The sequence below is a fragment of the Heliangelus exortis genome, chromosome 23 (assembly GCF_036169615.1).
Source record: "Heliangelus exortis chromosome 23, bHelExo1.hap1, whole genome shotgun sequence".
NCBI classification, from domain to species: Eukaryota; Metazoa; Chordata; class Aves; order Apodiformes; family Trochilidae; genus Heliangelus; species Heliangelus exortis.
In genome coordinates, this window is record NC_092444.1 from 5,933,650 (window position 1) to 5,951,233 (window position 17,584).

The 17,584-nt window shown below is 53.7% G+C and overlaps 3 protein-coding genes across 4 annotated transcripts; 1 reads left to right on the top strand and 2 right to left on the bottom strand.

The window, feature by feature from the left end:
* Positions 1-544: 544 nt before the first annotated feature.
* On the bottom strand, positions 545-5,149 carry ZBTB48 (zinc finger and BTB domain containing 48). Of its 2 annotated transcripts, none has more exons than XM_071767423.1 (10): positions 4,627-5,149; positions 4,329-4,552; positions 3,595-3,706; positions 3,099-3,248; positions 2,732-2,818; positions 2,270-2,424; positions 1,677-1,813; positions 1,378-1,542; positions 1,177-1,265; positions 545-1,090 (listed from the first exon to the last, which is right to left on the bottom strand). In XM_071767423.1, exons 1-10 carry the CDS (start codon positions 5,041-5,043, stop codon positions 794-796), a joined length of 1,833 nt encoding a protein of 610 aa, XP_071623524.1. In that variant the 5' UTR covers positions 5,044-5,149; the 3' UTR covers positions 545-793. The 2 variants fall into 2 exon arrangements, with proteins under 2 accessions (XP_071623524.1, XP_071623525.1); XM_071767424.1 differs by having other exon boundaries at positions 3,156-3,248; positions 4,627-5,144.
* A 58-nt stretch (positions 5,150-5,207) lies between these two features.
* TAS1R1 (taste 1 receptor member 1) lies at positions 5,208-9,942 on the bottom strand. Its single transcript, XM_071767433.1, has 6 exons — positions 9,797-9,942; positions 9,402-9,708; positions 8,203-8,976; positions 7,614-7,826; positions 7,079-7,199; positions 5,208-6,161 (listed from the first exon to the last, which is right to left on the bottom strand). The coding sequence occupies exons 1-6, from the start codon at positions 9,940-9,942 to the stop codon at positions 5,239-5,241; spliced, it is 2,484 nt and encodes an 827-aa protein (XP_071623534.1). The 3' UTR covers positions 5,208-5,238.
* Positions 9,943-10,042: 100 nt separating this feature from the next.
* On the top strand, positions 10,043-16,805 carry NOL9 (nucleolar protein 9). The gene is made up of 12 exons (XM_071767422.1): positions 10,043-10,240; positions 10,310-10,535; positions 10,718-10,845; positions 11,027-11,165; positions 11,715-11,811; positions 12,554-12,651; positions 13,435-13,596; positions 13,785-14,073; positions 14,718-14,829; positions 15,190-15,367; positions 16,001-16,134; positions 16,482-16,805. The coding sequence occupies exons 1-12, from the start codon at positions 10,043-10,045 to the stop codon at positions 16,608-16,610; spliced, it is 1,890 nt and encodes a 629-aa protein (XP_071623523.1). The 3' UTR covers positions 16,611-16,805.
* The last annotated feature ends 779 nt before the right edge of the window (positions 16,806-17,584 follow it).

Consider the following 17,584-nt stretch of genomic DNA (forward strand, 5'->3'; position numbering starts at 1 on the left):
ACATTTCCCACTCTAGGCCTGAGTGACATCTGAACTGGAGGTTTTCTGCCTTTTTGGTAAGAGGAAAAGGTAAGAGAGTATGGCTGCAATTTTGTGAGACATGGGTACACTTGGAGATCTTTCCTCACCCTGGGAATATTCCAGAAAAGTTCTCAATGTCACAGCACTCCTGGATCATGGTATTTCAAGTATATATATCCCCACATCTATAAACAGGAACTTAGTGCCTTGTCTGGCTCTGTGAGCTAGGTTTTCTCAATTGAGAAGACACAGCTCATGCCTCACCTTTAAGGTGGTAGAAGAGACAGCAATTAGCAGAAGCTTGACAAAACAAAGTAGAAACAGAGCACAGATTTAGTGGAGAAGACACTTCTTTCAGTCAGTTTTTAAAGAAAAGGGCAGAGCTGGCCTCCCTGCGGGAAGGAGAGTTTTCAGACTCTGGCAGGACTGCCAGGAGAGGGGAGGCAAGAGCCAGCTGTACGTCCAGCCACATGCTGAAAAGTGTGATTCATGGTTTGACACACTGGGTATCATCACTCATGTCTCACCTCACACAGCATGGTTATTTAGCAGCCATTTTTAATAGGTCCACATTTGTTTTCTCATTTGAGACCTGATGACCCGCTTATGACTTCATTAGAGCTTCATTTCCCTACAACTTGGGGTAGGAGCTTTGCAGGGAAGGAGGGCAAGGGGTGGATGCACAGCTCGGAAAGAACAAGCACGGCCGAGAGTGGCTCCAGCCTAACACTTTATTGTGTTTTGGTAGGAAGGACGCACACGGGCGGTCGCGCTACGTTTCACAGTCTTCAGGAATTGTTGTGTTTATAATCAGCGACTGCTCCATCACCTCCGCTGTAGAGAAATTCTCATTTGAGCAGAGTCTCTGCACAGGGACCTCCTCGGGCAGGGAGCCACGGGACAGGGACTCCACGATCACCTCAGCCGAGCCCACCTCCATCTCCGGAGGTGGCTGCAGGGCCACCACCACAGCCTTCTCATCCTCGATGATCAGGTTCCGCAGCTTCCGCTGCCGGGGGTTGTAGTTCTCCACACGGTCATGGATCTCCATGTGGCGCCTCAGGTGAGCCTGCAAAGAGAAGAGGTTTAAGGAGGGGCCCGTTGAGAAGCAGCTCCCTGGCACAGCACGCCACGGGGTTCTCGGGAAGGCCTCACCTGCCGCGTGAACTTGTAACCACACTCGGTGCACTCGAACTTCCTCACGCCCTTGTGCCGGCGGACGTGGACGCGCAGCTGCTCTACAGCTGAGGGAAGGCAGAGCCCATGGCGGCGGCACCGCGCCGTGCAGGCTCACAGGACCCTAACCCGCACCACGGAAAGCGGGGCGGCTCCTAACGAGCCCAACTCGGCCGTTACCTTTGAAGGTTTTCCCACAGATCTGGCAGAAGTGAGGCCTCCCCTCCTGGTGCCGGCTGGCAACATGCCTCAGCAGGGGCCCCTTCTCCGTGAAGCGCTGCTCGCAGAACTCGCAGCTGAAGGGACGCTCCCCGGTGTGGGTCCGGTTGTGCTTGTCCAGGCTCGCTGCCATTCGTGAGGGAAGAAGAGAGCTGGAGGTCAGCAGCACGGCGTGTGACCCCCGTCCCGCTGCTTTCTGGAAGTCCTGGGTGAACCAGAGCAAGGTGCAGCCCCAGCCCCAGCTGTGTGCCCGTGGGTACCTTGTGTCCGGAAGGTCTTGCCGCAGAGGTGGCACTGGAAGGGCTTCTCGCCGGTGTGTGTGCGCAGGTGCATGTTGAGGTTGGCTTTCTGGGTGAAGGCATGGTGGCAGAACTCACAGACATAAGGCCGTTCATTCCTGCAGGAAGGGGAAATGTCAGCTTCACCTGCCTTTGACAGCTTTACCCCTCAAGTTAGCTGCTGCTCCTCACCCCCAGTTCTTGTTATCAACTCCTACTTCAATCCATCTCAAACTGAAGTATTTTCGAGACCCTGAAGTGCTGTTTTGTAGCCACAGGCTTCCAAGCTGGAGCCTCCTGCCCCACAGGCATCATAACCAATTATAAAACAGCAAGCTGCCACAGGCTCACTGCTTCAAGAGGGATTAGCCAAGATGATGAGCTTCAGTCATCATCATGTAAAATAGGTTCACATGCTCCCTTTGGAAGAGAGAAAAGCAGAATGTGGTCAGCCCCTCAACAGAAGTTTCAGCCAAGCACCTCTGGAAAGGAGCGTAACCAGCTGGGTGTAGGGGTAGGAAGTGCAGCCAGCAAAGCCACAGTGACACAGGGACAGGCCATGGGTCACTTCATACCTGTGCTTGGCCTTGATGTGCATCTGCAGGCCGTTGCGACTCGAGGCCCTGTGCCCACACTCCTCACAGACAAACAGCTTCTCTCCCCGGTGCTTGAAGGCCTCGTGCAGACGCAGCTCTGTCCGAGACAGAAAGCACTTGGAGCAGGTGGAGCACTGCAAGGCCACAGGAGAGCAGGGGTTAGGCAACCCGAATGCCCACAGCACATCTCTTCACCAGCCAAGACTCATCCCCTCCACCCACTGCTGCTTTGGGTCCCTCCCTGCAGCAGCACCCCCAGCTCCCAGGCACCTAATGAGGAAAGACAGCCTGACAAAGGTGAAATGCTGGCCAGTACTGGGGTTTGTCAACCAAAAAGCACTGTTTCTTGCAACTCTGTAGCTCTGTGCCTTGCTAACGAGAGCTAAAAGGAGGATGGACACCACCCTGAGCACAGGATGATTCCCTGCCCGCTCCCCTCACCGCGTGGGGCTTCGGTGCACCGTGGAGTTTGATCATGTGGCTCTGCAGGTCCTTCTTCTGCATGAACTGCTGGGCACAGGAGGAGCACTGGAAGACAGGAGAGGAAGGTCAGCTTCCAGCCAGCCCCCAAACGGCGATTTTGGCACAAGGAGAAAACTGGCAGAGCACTGGCACGACAGGCAGGTGAGCACCACTTTAAGGCAGAACTTTAATCCTTGGTAAGGGGCAGAAAGCAGATGGGTTTGGTGCCTCCCTGGAGCATATTTTGGCTCAGAGGTAGGGATGCTGCAGACTGGTGAAGGGAGGGGTGTGCTCAGCTGCCCCAGTAAGCAGGGCCAGGCTGCCCCAAACAGAACGACCCCTCCACCTCTGTGCCAGCAAGTAGGAGCTGTTTGTGAAGACACCAAGGGGAGGTGCTGCTGACCTTGTAGGGCATCTCCCCTGTGTGTGACACCATGTGCAGCCGCAGCTCCATTCGCTTCTTGAACACCTCCTGGCAGACTGAGCACGTGAAAATCTGCAAGAGACAGGGAAGGCATCAGGTTCCACGTGAGGAGTCCAATGTGAAGCCCACAGCTCATGTGGCTGGGACCTGGTAGTGACATTCAGCCCATGCCTACAGTGATCTGGATGGTTTCCAGTTCAGAGAATCCTTGTGCATGTGTGATAAAAACAGAGAACATGAGCGTTGTCTGGTGAATCAGAAAAAAGCTGCTCATGGGACTCAGATTCCTGGCTGAGGTACAGGAGACAGGAGGTCTGTGTTCAGTAGCTGTGTGTGTGATGTTAGACTGTGGCTGGGAAAAGGCTCTAAATTCCTTTCCTGCAACATGGCACCTGCTTTCCAGAGCTCCCAGGCATACCTGCTCCGAGCGGTTCATGCAATTTCTGGCTTCATGTTCCAAGAGATTCTCTTTTCTAAAATAGCATTTGCCACACTTGGAGCATTCAAATGGCTTTTCTCCAGTGTGTTTCCTAGAGGGCACACAAAGGGAGAGCATCCATCACTGCCTGCTGACAGCCAGGACACGTGCACAGCCCTGGTGAGGGCACTGGCTTGAGGGAAGGGCCAGCAGCTTTTGCACACCCCCAGCACCAATATTCACAGTCAGCCAAAAGCTGCCTCTTACTCCAGCTCAGCTAATGCTGTCAGGATGTTGGTCAGAGCTCACTGCTCTCTGTGACACTGTGGTTTGGCAGGGCTGAGGCCAGGTGCCCTCTCCACAGCCACACACTTTGCTCTTGGTTGTCACCCCCTCAGTGTGCTGCCCCAACCCCAGGACAATTTGCCACCATCCACCTGCAGTCAGCACCTCCCCTCAGCGAGCCCCTCAGGCCCTGCCTTCCTGAGCTGGGCTTGGGAGCCCACCCAGGACACCCGACGTGACTCTTGGCAGCATTTCAGAGAGATGTAAACCCCCCAGCACAAAGCCACCTGGCTGAGGGGACATCAAGGGGGTGTCCCCGGGGACTCTGTGGCACTGAACCCAGCTGGTGTCAAGTGGGGCTGGTTGCCCACCCCGGTGGAAGAGCCACAGGAAGGGGCTGAGCCCGGCGAGGCGCGAACGCAAGAGGAAGGAGAAGTCGGAGCGTTTACCTGTTGTGCACTTTAAGGTAATATTTGCTGAGGAAGGTTTTATGACATGTGGGGCACTCGACCGGCACCGCTGTACCTTTTCTGCTCCCCGGTGTCCCGGGCACCTTCCCCGGGGGGGATTTCTTTTTGCTCCGCAGGGCCTTTTTCTCGGGAAAGGGCTCGGCGCTGCTGTCCCCCCGCCCGCCGCCTCCCGCCGCCGCCTCCTCCGGGGCCGGGGGGGTGGCCTGCGAGGGAACAGGCGGCCGTCACCCCCACCGGCCGTCTCCGTCCCGCCCCCCTTCGCGTCCCCGTCACGCACCGCCGGGCCGCCGGGCTGCGGGGGGGCCGCGCTCTCCGTCTCCCCCGGGGCGGGTCGGCGGGGCCGCTGGCGGGGCCCGGCGGGACGGAAGGCGCGGCAGAGAGCCACGGCGTCGGGTACGCCCAGCTGTTCGGCGGCGGCCAAGAGGCGGGCGCGGTTGTGTGAGGTGAGCGCCAGGCGGCCGGTGTAGAAGAAGTCGAGGAGGAGCTGGAAGGTGTCGGCCAGGCCCTCGGGCAGCGCCACCGGCCCGCCGGGGCCGCGGGCTCGGAAGAAGCGGGAGCAGCTGGCCAGCACCGGCCAGTGGGCGCGGAACTCCCGCCCGCCTACTCCCAGCGTCGCGTCGCAGAACTGCCCGGCCGCGCGCTGCCGGTTCAGCTCCCGCAGGACGCGGACGCTGTGGGCCGCCGCTGCCGCCATGGCCGCTCCGTTACCGGGAAGGCCGCGCCGCCGCCATCTTGGCCGCGCCGGATGTGACGTCAAGGAGCTGCGCCTGGAAGGAAAGGCTGGAAGCGGCCGCGCCTCCGGGACCGGAGGGGACGGGACCGGACGGGACGGGGCCCCCCCTCAACCCCGCTCCCGGTCGCCCCCCGCTCCCCGTCGCCCCCCCGCCCCTCAGGAATCGGCCAAGCGCCGCGTGTAGCTCTGGATCGCCATCTGGAAGTGCTCGGGCGTGTTGAGGTGCGGCCGCAGGAGGATGACGAAGGCCTTCGGGAAGAAGTAACCGGCCATCAGGGCGCCGAGCGTGCAGAGGCTGCTCAGCACCTGGACCGTCGCCTGCGCCCGGCCCCGGAAGGCACCCTGCGTGCAGAGGACGGCGGCGGAGCAGGCGAGGTGCAGGAGCAGGCTGCAGGTGAGGCACTTGGCCTCGTTGTAGCTGGCGGGCAGGTCCTTGCCCGCGTAGCTGAGGGCGAAGCAGCAGGCGCTGAGCAGCACGGTGTAGGCAGTGGCGGAGACCCAGCCCGCCCCGCCGCACTCCAGAGCCACCCGGTCGGGCCAGGAGTCGTAGTTCCTGCGCGGAACCGAGGGGCTGGCGGCCTCCACCGCCAGGCAGAGCCCTGTCTGGGCCGCCGTGCTGGCGGCAATGAAGAGCACCGGGCCCCCCCGCCGCAGCCAGGCCTCGTAGAGTGCCGGCCAGCGTGCGTTCAGCTTGAAGATGCAGATGATCTGGAAGGAGCGTGTTGTCATGCACGAGAGGAAGATGCTGAAGCTGATGGCGTAGAGGGGGTGCCGCAGCAGGCACGTGTACCAGGTGGGCTCCCCGAAGTAGCAGAAGATGCTGCTGCAGGAGCAGGCCAGAGAGCCCAGCATGAAGAAGCACATCTTCCCACCTGCTGATCTGACCACGGGTGTGGAGAAGTTCAGGGCAAAGAGGACAGCTAGCCCTGCCATGACCAGCATGAGGAGGACAGTGGGGATCAGCAGTGCCCAGGAGATGGGGTCGAACCACGATAGGAACTCGATGGTCCGATTGAAGCAAACTTCACTGCTCACTGGTGCCCATTGATCTACCCCACAGAACTGGCAGCTGTAGAGATCTGCAGAGGACATGAGCCCAGGCAGTGACAGAAGCACCTCGAACACCACAGACCCTGGTAAGAGATCTGCTGAGGTGGGGTACCCTGCCCTTATAGTCCCTCTTTGCAAGAGCTGCCCACTTCTCACATCCTGCTCCTTCCCATTGGATGCTTCCAAGCCTTGGGGAGTCCCCCCAGTGACTTCCCAAAAGTCCATAGCTTGGTTAAGTGGCACAAGGCCTGCAGGAGCTCAGCGGGGTGAGCTGAGGCTCAGGGGTGCCTGAGCTGTGTGTGGGAAAGGGCTTGTGCATCCAGCAGTAATCTGCAAAACCCAGGATGGGTCTGCAGCAGCCCCACTTCCACAGGCCTGGGACAGCAGTGCTGACCACCCGTGTTCAGGGGCTCCCCACTCTGGTCCTTCCCACCCTCCTCAGCCCAAGTGCAAGCTGAGGCTGCCAAGTGACCAGCTGCCAGCAAGGGATTTGTCACTGTGGCTGCTGACTCTGAGGTGGGAGATTCCTGCTGCTTGTCCCAGGCAAAGGACATTTGCATATGCCAGCTGCTGGTGACCACAGGGGGAGGTGCAGTCTGGGGCACAAAGGCAACCACCGGGTCAAATTTCCCTCCTGCAGGATGCGGTGCAGGAAATGGCTGTCAGGATGGATGTCCCTGGGCCCTTGGCTGCAGGAGAAGGGTTCAGCCAGCACCATCACCACCGGGTGTTCAACCTGTGGGCAGCACTCCCCGGAAAGCACAGGGCCTGGGCTTTGCATACCCACAGGAAAGCAAAGAGGGGAGTCAGGCCAGCTGTGTTAAGGTCAGATCAGAGGTTTTTACTGACCACAGGGAGGGAAGAGGGAATGGAGAGGCAGAATCCAGGAGCTGGTGGGAGAAGGAGAGAGGGAAGGGGAAGGGGCAACGCCCTGGAGTGTACTGACCTGATCTGTTCAGGAAGGTTCCTGATGGACAGGCCACGCAGCTGAAGCAGCATCGGTGGTGGCTCTGCTGCACCTGCTTCTCCCCTGGCTGACAGCCCTTGGAGCACAGTGAGGTGGGAGCCTGCCAGAAGAGCAGCCAGGGTCAGGCAGGAAAGTGAGGTGGGCAGCAGGACAGGGGCTGAGCACCTGGCCCAGGCCTGGCAGTGTTCAGGCACTTTGCTGCTGGTTGCCAGGACAGACAGGAGAGGAGCCACGAGCTCCCCATGCTGTGTTTCTCAGAGGTGGTGAGAAAATGAAACCTTTTAAAGCTAAAATTAGGAGCTAATGGCTAACCCAGGAGCCATTTTGGTTTGTGTCCTGCTTGGTTTTTTGGAGGGTGTAAGCTGTTACTCAAACTGCTGATCATCCTCCCCATCCCACATCCCTTTGCACTCATTTTTGTCCTCTTATGGGGAAATACCCCAGAACTGGTGGTGTTAAGGATGGCCTTGGCCTGGTGGTAAGCAATAAATAGGATCTGGTTGCAGAACAGTACCTGGTTATCTTCTGTGTGCCACAGAATTTTGTCATGGTCAATGCTCAGCCTGTCGGGGTTCACACTGAAAGTTCCAATCACATCAAAAGCGTAGCTCTTGCTGCTCCAGTTCCACATGATAATGTCATAGCCTTTATGAATATCCCCACCAGCATCAAAAGAGATGGGGTTCTTGTACAGGGTGAAGTTTACTTGCTTGATTTTTTCTAGAAGCTGTAAAACAGAAGAGTAAGAAAAGAGAGGTGACTCCCACTGAGGAGTGCCTTGTCTTGGGAGGGGATTTCCTTTAGGACCACTGCCCTGGCTCCTCTTCCCACCCCCCAACAGCCACTGTTGACCAGCTGCAGAAAGTCCTTCCAGGTTTCTGCAGGGAACTGGTGCTGGTGGTAGAGGAACCGAAGGGGATCTGGGGCAGAGGTCTGGGTCTAGGTCCAGACTGCTTTGACTGTGACAGCTGAAGCCCATGAGTGTCTTCAGCTGGGACATGGCCGGGCATGGCCCTGGGCACGAGGTAAAAATCATTCCATGTGAGGAAGGATCCTCATGGATTCTCTCTCACAAGGAATAATCTTCCTCACATTGCTCTTACCTGCCAGGGATAGACTGTGCCTTTGCTGCAGGCCCCTGAAGCACAGCCCAGCAGGTCGTGGAGGCCGTGGGCCACTGTGTACACAGCTGAGTACACGTTGAAGAAGGCCTGAGTGTCATATGTATCAAGGGCAGAAGCAGACAAGTGGCAGGCAGTGCAGCGCTGGGTGCAGTCCAGCTGGGCACTCCCTCCGTTTTCCCCACCTCCCTCCACGCTGTCATCTTGTTCAGCCACAGGACTTTTTTCTGCCTTCCAAGACACGAAGCGTTCCACTATGGCGGGGTCCGTCATCTCGACCGAGATCCCGATCACCGTGCCAGTGTTCTGGATGCCAGGCATCTGCCGGATCGTTTGGTCCAACGACCAATCTTCAGAGCCCACCCACACCATGCCCGTGACGTTCCTCTGGACCATCACCTCAAAGAAGGGATGGACGCTTTGTCTGTTGGCGAAGATGACGGTGACGTTGACCTTGATATCCCTGAGGATTGTGACCAGGTTGTGGAGCTCCTGGCTGCTGGCGTCCGTGTTAAGGGAGAGGGTGCCCCGGTAGGCAACGCACATGTCGTTTTCAGTCAGCAGCTTTTGGAGGGCGTCTAAGCCGTCCCTGCCGTAGGCGTTGTTGCTGCCCAGCAGCGCGACCCAGTTCCACCCAAAGTCCTTCATCAACTGGAAAATGGCCTTCACTTGCTGCCCGTCACTGGGAATGGTGCGCAGGAACGAGGGGTATAACCGTTTCTGGCTCAGCACCTCTGAGGAGGCTTCATAGCTAATCTGCAAAGGGAGACAGGAAAAAAGGGGGTTGCATCCCCTTGGAGCAGCACCCTGAGAGCTGACAGCTCGGGCAGTCCCTCTCCTGTGGAGACTTCATAGCTAATCTGCAAAGGGAGACAGGAAAAAAGGGGGTTGCATCCCCTTGGAGCAGCACCCGGAGAGCTGACAGCTCGGGCAGACCCTCTCTTGTGGAGACTTCAGAGGATCTGGAGCCAAACACGTTGCTGCAAAAGAAACCTCTGAAGGGCAGTGAGCCAGCCACAATTCCTGCCTGCCAGCTGCCCGCACCAAGGAAGAGACCCTGGCTAACACCAGCACCAAGGGGCCGTGCTCCAGCTCAATCTGGTTTCTCCCAGAACATCCTCCCTCAAATCATTCTCCCTTGGGATCCCTTTTCTTTATCAGCCCTGGAGAGCTGCACTTACTACTGGTACAAGGAAGACGCTGAGGACAGCTGCGGTGGTCAGGGCCACATCACTGCAGTCGGGCCCGATGACAGCCACCGCCTGGGGCTCGTAATTGCGGAAGGTGGAGAGCACCTCCACCTCCCTCCCCTCCCTCTGAACCAGCGCCCGCAGCGTGGCGTGGAGGTTGGCGGGCTCCGAACAGGTATCGTAGATGTCGTAGCCCAAGGTGACGTTGGGGAGGAGAGTGCTGGAGTTGTTTATCTCCTCCACGGCAAACCTCATGGCCTGGGACAGAGTGTAGCCATGGTACTTGAAGGTGGTGGGGCTGTAAAAGTGGTAAAATAACTTTCAGAGAGGAAAAAAATGAAAAAACACATTTTTGGGGGGAAAACCGGGCAGAGAGGAGCACTCACTCGTCGCAGCTGTCCACCAGCGGGTGGGTAGCAGCTCGGGGCTGCGGGCTGTGCATCGGGAAGAGGCCGGCCAGGCGGTAGTCACCGCGGGCGGTGGAGGCGGCGGCGGCGGCCGCGCAGAGGCAGAGCAGGGCTGGCAGCAGCATGGCGGGGCGGTGCTGGGTTGCGGGCCGCGCCTCTTAACGGGGCGGGTGGGGCCGGGCCGAGGGGCGGCCCCGCGGGAGGCGGAGGGAGGCTGCGGCGGCCATGCCCGCACGGCGCGGCCCGCCGGCCCGCCGCCCCCGCCCCCGCCGGGGCTCGTCCCGGGGGGGCCGGGCCGAAGCGGCCTGGAGGGATTTCGCCGCCTCCTTCGTCCGCGCCGGCATGGTGCCACCGGCCGAGGCGGGTCTGGTGGCCGTGGAGACGGCGGAAGGCGCCGCTGTCCTCATTCTGGCGCCGCGGCAGGTGAGCAGCGACCGGTCCTCCTCTCCTTCCTCTCTTCCCTCGCTGGCTTACCGACCTCTCTCCCCGCAGACGCTGACATTCACCGGGAAATGCCGCCTGCGCTGCCTCTACGGTTCCGTCCGCCTGCTGGGCTTCGCCGTCGCCTCGCACCAGCCGGGGCTGGCGGTGTACTCCCCGTCCACCCACTGCGCGCTCACCCTGGAAGCGCTGCCCGCCGCCCGCCCGACCGCCGTCGACCTCCGGCAGCTCCGCGCCGCCGCCCGCGCCGCCCTGAGGGCCCACAGCGTCCGTCGCCGTGAGTGTCGGCGAGGGATGCGGTGGGATGCCCGCCGGTTCGCTCCGCCATTTTGTGTGCGGTGCGGTGTGGCCGCCATTTTGTGTGCGGTGCGGGGATGCCGCCATTTCGTGTGCGGAGCGGTGCGGGGGTGCCGCCATTTCGCGGGCGCAGGCTGAGGGCTTGCTCTCCCCACGTTACAGAGGCGCGGGTGAAGGCGATGGCACAGTTCTCCCCGGAGTGCGCTGTGGTGCTGCTGGAGCATCTGGACACGCCGGTGACACGGTTCCTGCTGAGCTACCCCCTGCTGTCACGGGTCTTTGAGCCCCAGGTGAGACCCGCAGGGTGTCATGATGCCCACTCCACCCCGGGCAGCAGTGTGGGTGCTGCTCCTTCCCCAAAACAGACCTCCTGCAGAGAGAGGGGCAGCCACCCTATTTAGCATCCCTGTCAGTGTCCAGCTACACATCTGTAAGGCCTTACACATGCTCCGTATTTCTGCTCTTCACTAGAAAAAGGAAGAATCCAATTTCACGCCAGAAGATGCTGTTCTGGCCTCTGTTGGCATTGTGAAGTGTAGCCCTGACCATGGGCTGCTGATGTCAGAGAGCATGGCCCTGGCCTTGGAAGAGTTGATCCAGGCGTGCTGTGGTGAGTGGCATGCACTTGGTGAGGCTGGGGGCTGTGGTAGCTTGAATATAGGAAATTCATAAGAGTTTTCATGAGTTACAGCTAGAGTGTGCCCTGGGGCAGGTGCTGATTGAGGTTTGTGTTTTTCTCCTGGATGGTGGGAGTCTGGAGCTCATGCGTCACCTTGAGTGGGTTTGTGCCTCTGCTGCCAGGCCACATGCTGGTGTAAAGCCACTTCCCAGTCTGACGTCAAAACTCACATTTCACTCTCTTTGTAGCAGTGGGAAAAACCCGTGTTCTTACTTAACCAGCAACTTTTAAAATGGCACAAAAAATTGGAGTGCTTTCATGCTGGTTTTTGGCACCAGGGCTTGCTTCTCACTTCAGGAACCTTTACACAGTTTACTTAACATGGTCCTCTTCAACGGGGTATTTTCCATGTTATTCAAATATATTCTAGTCAGATCACTGAGTCTTTTTTTTTTTTTTTTTTTTTTTAAACAAATTTATGTAAACAGGGCACATCAGAATAACTGGCTTTGGTCCATTTCAGAATGTTTGTTTTTCCAGCGGAAGATGAAGGTGTCCCAGTGGTTCTGGTGTGTGGTCCAAAAAGCACAGGGAAGTCAACATTTAATAGATACCTAATTAATCTGCTACTGAATCGGTGAGTCTTTCCACATTCTGTGAGTTTTAAGTACTCCATGGGATATAGGAGAAGGGGAAAAAACTGCCTGCCAAGATTCTCAGAAAAGCTGCTACAACTAGAAGGTGGATATCTTTTAAAAACAAAAAAAGAAAAAAAAAATGAGGACAATAGCCTTTTATTGTCCTGGGTTTTTTTTCAGTGCAATTGCCTGCAGAAACATTTCTATTGAAATACCTATAAATGGTTGTCTTGAACTAGGTAAACTAATGGGACACTGAGCAGATTCAGTTTAGTAAGAAACTGGGAGTTACAGCACTTAAAAGGTCCAGTAAGTTGTAGTTTGTTAATGACTGAAGATTCTTGGCAGAGCAAGGTGCAGAAGCTTGCTTTGACCACACTTCGTGTTTAAAGTAAAGATTTCAGAGTTTATAAATCTGAAATGTCTGTTCTCAGGGTGCTCAGTTAACATGGGAGAGGTGTTACATTCATTGGTACCACCTCCAGTTATTGTTGTAGCTGCTTTCCTTAAAGCTGTGTGACTGCAGAGCTATTGTAATACAATATTGAGCTATAGCTGAGCCTTTTATGTTCTGGATTAATATTCCTTTAAGTAAGGGGAGGAGAGAGACAAACATAACTCTAGTTGTTTTAAAGAGTTTAATTTTTACAACCTGGAACAAAATCAGATTGTGCTTCTGGTTGTGCACAGGGTTTTTTTTTTTGTTAATGGATGCTAATACATGGGTTTCTTCCACTGCAGCCTTCCCTCAGTTGACTATATGGAATGTGACATAGGTCAAACTGAATTTACACCGCCTGGATGTGTGTCTTTAAGTAACATTACAGAGCCAATTCTTGGTATGTGTTTTGCTGTTCTCTGCAGTTGCCAGAAACCTGTTTCATTTCCAGAAGGTGCTTTCTGGGTAGAGGCTGTACTTGAGCGGAAGTTGCCAGATCTGTCAGAGGTTCACAGAGAAAAAAAAAGGCTGTAAAAGCTTCCTTGCTGGGGCATCTAAGCTCCACGTGAAAATCTCCCTTAGTAATAATGAGATATTCTCTGTGCTTGTTCTTTTTTAAGAGGGAAGATAGTTGTTCGGAAGGTGATGGAATGTGTGGCATGTCAAAGTGGATTTTCAGACTTTAGGATTTGAAAAGTCTGTTAAGGAAAATCCCAGATTTTACTACTTGTAGATAAAACTAGCTTAAGAAGTACTAAGGGGATCCACCTAAGTTGGGGGCTGTTTTGAGTGTAAAAAATAACTAGAGCCAGAGAAATGGCTGGTATTTGTAGTCTTGTGGGTTGGGGTCGCTGTGTCAGGCTTGTTTTACCTTACAGACAGTCTAAGCTAGAAGGCAATTGTTTTGAAATTTACAAATGTGTAACCAATGATGTAAAAACAAATTGAAAATAAAGCAAAACAAAAAATCAACCAGACAAAAAAAACAAACTAACAAATCTATCATGGGCTTTTGCAAGTGATAGAAAAGTCTCTCCCTAGGTGTAGGCTGTACAAAAAGGACTGTTTGTTTCTGAAAAGATGACAGATTATTTTAGAAGGGGTTGCATGTAGGTGCTGCAGGGATGAGAGGTTTTGATTTGACTTACTGAAGCCACTAGAGGTTTGCTGCTTGCTTTTTCAGGTCCCCCCTTCACTCATCAACAAACACCATGCAAGATGGTGTATTATGGACAGACCAGTTGTGAGCAGGACACAGAAAGATACCTTGATGTTGTGAAGTATGTGTTCAGCTCCTACAAGAAGGAAGTGCCTTTAGTCATCAACACCATGGGCTGGGTGAAAGGTAAGGAGGATAAATGTGTTCTCAGGGTGCTGGGGAAGGAAGGCAATAACTGTAGCAGTAAAGCACTACACTTTCTAGAGAGTCCAGAACCAGGAAATACAGCTTCTAGTGTGAGAAGAGTAAGTCCTTCACAGTGTTTTGACCTGTTTGTGTAGCAACAGCCATCGTGTTTTCTCTGCTCTCTGAAGGTGAGGGGTTGCTGCTTCTGATTGACATCATTCGGCTGTTGTCACCCAGTCACATTGTTCAGATGGATGTGTATGACTGGAAGGCCATGGCTCCCCTCACCCCCGAGCACGTCCATCTGACTCCTGGGCTCTACACCAAGGGCGAGCAGCAAGCCAAGCGCAAGCGGATGGGCCTGAGTGGAGCAGAGAACTGGAAGTCCTCTGAAGGAGATGGAGATGCATCAGCTCCTGAGTATAAACTGCTTTATGTCTATCCAGAATTCCCCCGAGCAGGGGCTGCAGGTGAAGCGTAAGTAGAATTTTGAGTGCTGCGTGGTGGTTAGTGGGATTAACAAAATCGTGTGTAGTCCTGGTGGTAAAGGCTCTTGTTTTGCTTTGGCCTCAAGAACTCTGTTAAATCAGTCAGAGATTATTAGTTTTACTTATTAGGAGCTGTGTTTGTGCGTTGCTTGTCTGGCTGTTATGTTGGCAGTGGGTTTTTTTCTCAGGAGGGTGTTGTTTGGGAGAATGTTTGTGTAGGGTTGGTTTTTTTGGGGTCTGGGGAGGGGTTTGCTCCTCTCCAGTGGCTGCTGTCAGTTACTTTTACACTGGGCATGGCATCCACTTGTAACCATATTATGTCTCCTTTTTTTCCTAATTGGGAGGTTTCTTACCCATTATCTAGTTACAGACTTCAATTAAAAAAAGTAGAACACCCTTGTTCATAAATGCCTTTTTGAAGTTGAAACAAAGCCCTGAATCCCATGATTGATCTCTTAGAGGTAATAAAAACAGCTCTAAATTTTCTTGAGCCATACAAGTTTTTAAAACTAAACTTGTGTGATAAAGCAGCTAATACCACATGTTGTACTTGGGACTGTCTGGGGTATTTGGTTTGAACTGCTCCATGAGGGTGTGATGCCTTTTCCTGACTTGTTGGAGTTATTTTTCCAGGCGAGTACACAGCAGCATCCTGCGTGACATGGCCATACTGGGCTACCTGGGCCAGCTGCAGTCCCCAGACATTGGGACAGTGCTTCCACTGCACAGTCTTGTGCCATATCAGGTAAATGAGCATTTTATAAAGGCATGGAGATATTGCAGAAGGCCTGGCTCATAGTCATACCATTCTGCTTGTACTGCATGTGTTTTTCTGAAGCAGAAAAAATAGTCTGGAATCTGCAAAAAGATACAGACTTCTTTCATGTATCTGGGAGTGAGGTTTCTGTTGAGCTGCCAGTGTGGCACACATTCCATGTGTGTTCAGTTGTTAGTGTTCAAACTGTTGTGTTTGCTGCTGAGATCATGCATGGCTGTGGGTGTTGACTGGGAGCTTTTGGGTTTTGTGTACTTAGAATTATCTCTGAGCTAAAACTAAATTTATACTGAGTCGATGATAGAGTTTCTTCTTTTTTTACTCTCTCAGGTACCTTTCAATGCTGTTGCACTCAGGGTTATTCACACTGATGTTGCTCCTACCAACATCATGTATGCAGTGAATGCCAGCTGGGTTGGGCTCTGCAGGATACCAGATGAAATCAGATGCCAAACGGATGGGCCAGTCCTGCTGACACAGACACCAGTCTGTGATTGCCTTGGCTTTGGTGAGCCACCCTGGGAGACCTTGAGCTGCATTCTCACCTGTCATGTTTTGACAGATAGGTTGCAGAGTGATGGAATTGCCTGCTCTTTCAAAAAAGACAGAAAAAGGAGGATGAGGTTAAAAAATGATTGGTTATTCTCTTTTGTTACAAACTATTCTTCAAGTCCTTTGGTTTTCACGAACCTGTGGTAACAACTATGGAGAGTATCACTGAGTGGTGCCTTTTGTAACTTCTCTCAAGCTTTTTTTAATGTGACAATTTAATTGCTTTCACAATGTGCATTCACAAAAGCAGATTCCACGTGGCCTATACAAAATTCCTTACGTTTTCTGTCAGTTTCCTTCTACAACTCCATTTAATATTACAGTTCTGACCTGGAGTCTGATCCTGAGCTCCTCAAGTGTCTGTAGGAGTGCACCAATGAACAAGCAGGATAGTTGGTTTTGGGAAGCTTGCTGTTGGTGTGTGTGCTGAGATACTGGAAAAGTGGGATAGAGCAAGGCAGGTTTTTCTCAAGATGGGTATCAGATCTGTCTAGAAGATCCATTTATGCAAAGAGCTTTGGCTGCATCCAGTTAGTCAATCCAGAATGATCAGGTACAGTTAAGACTGAACTTTGTTTCTCTTTTTCAGGAATTGTCCGAGGGGTTGACATGGAGAAGAAACTTTACCACATTCTGACGCCGGTGCCTCCAGAGAACCTGAGACAAGTGAATTGTCTGCTCCTTGGGAATATTGCTATCCCAAACTGTGTTCTTGTGGGCCAGGTAGGAGCCTCACAGGAAGGGGGTGGAAGCTGGCTGATCTTTGGCTGTCTGGCACATTTTCCATTTTTGTGTTTTCTGAGGCATATGCATGCCTGGAGATGTCTGGGCATTAACAGATGGTTATCTGTATAGGAAATTGTCCTTAAAGCATAGAAAAGGGAGAGGAGAGCGTTCTTGTCATGTTTCAGATACCAGAGTGGCATTTGTTCAGTAACAAACAATATATGTGTGTATTCTTCCCACCAGTCAGCTCTTGTCAGTCATTAAGAGGAAAGTGCTTCCTGCTCCATTGAAGCTACAAGTTCTTGAAGTTGTTCTTGGTTTTTTTTTTTTTTCTCCCTTTTCAGCAAGGAACTGAGGGAGAGATCCCCTATGTCACATCTTATTATAACTACGGCATCTTGGGGTCTGGGAAGCTTAGAAAGAAAAAGCATTTCAAGAAGCGGGAGTATGCGTTTGAGTGTGATTATGACTGAAGCCTCGGAGACCTTGGACCATGGATTCATTTGGATGGAGAGCTGGGTGTGGTCACCCAGGAGCTCTGGGTACAGCAGAGGTCTGAGAGACCCTGGAGAGGTGTCTGGTTTAGATCCTACAGCATGCCCGTTTTTAATAATGTTTTATAATTTTTGTTTGTATTTTGATGGTTTGTAATAAATATTAAAAATGTTGGTTTGGCTTCAACTTCTTCCTCAGCCTGCACTGGCTTGGACACAGCTGATTCAAGCTGGAGGTGGTTATCAGTGTAGGGGCTCTGCTGGGGATTGGAAGCTGGGTTTGAACCCAGCCACTGGGTAGTGCTGGGGTTTGGAGAGTGATTTGCAGAGGTGTGGGCTTGTCTGTCTGCATGGTTAGTCGTGCAGTCGTGCTGCTGGTTTTCTCCCAGCCACTGCTGCTGATGTGTTTCAGTGGTCAGGGAGATGAGGAAGGAATAAGAAAATTAGAAAATCCTCTCCCTTGTGACCGCAGATGGAACCGCTGGAGGGAGTTGGTTGCTCAGTGCTTGTGTATGGTCTCAGCTCACCATGGTGATGGGCTGCTGGCTGGGGTCATCTCTTGGTTCCACCTCGTGGCTGGCTCTGGCCACCAAGCATGTTTCTGTGGTTTAAATTTAATGTCTTGAGTGCCAGTGAGGGAAAAGCTCTGATTCTAGCACGAATGTGTCACCCAGCACTGCCTCACCAGGTCATGGCATGAGGAGAGGCTGAGGTAGGGTGAATATTGTGACACCCACAGCCTGCACACAGCTCTGGGGTGCTGGGTCTTGCTGAGCTCATTACCTGCTCTGTGCCAAACTTTATTTCTTTATTTGTGTATCTGTTTTCAGCTCTTCCTTGGGGCAGCAATTTGTTCCTAAGTGAAGATGAGGTTGGGGGGAGTCATGCAGAGGTGAGAGAGCATCTTGAGCTGTCCAGGATCTTTTTGGAAAAAAACACTTCTGAATGGGTAA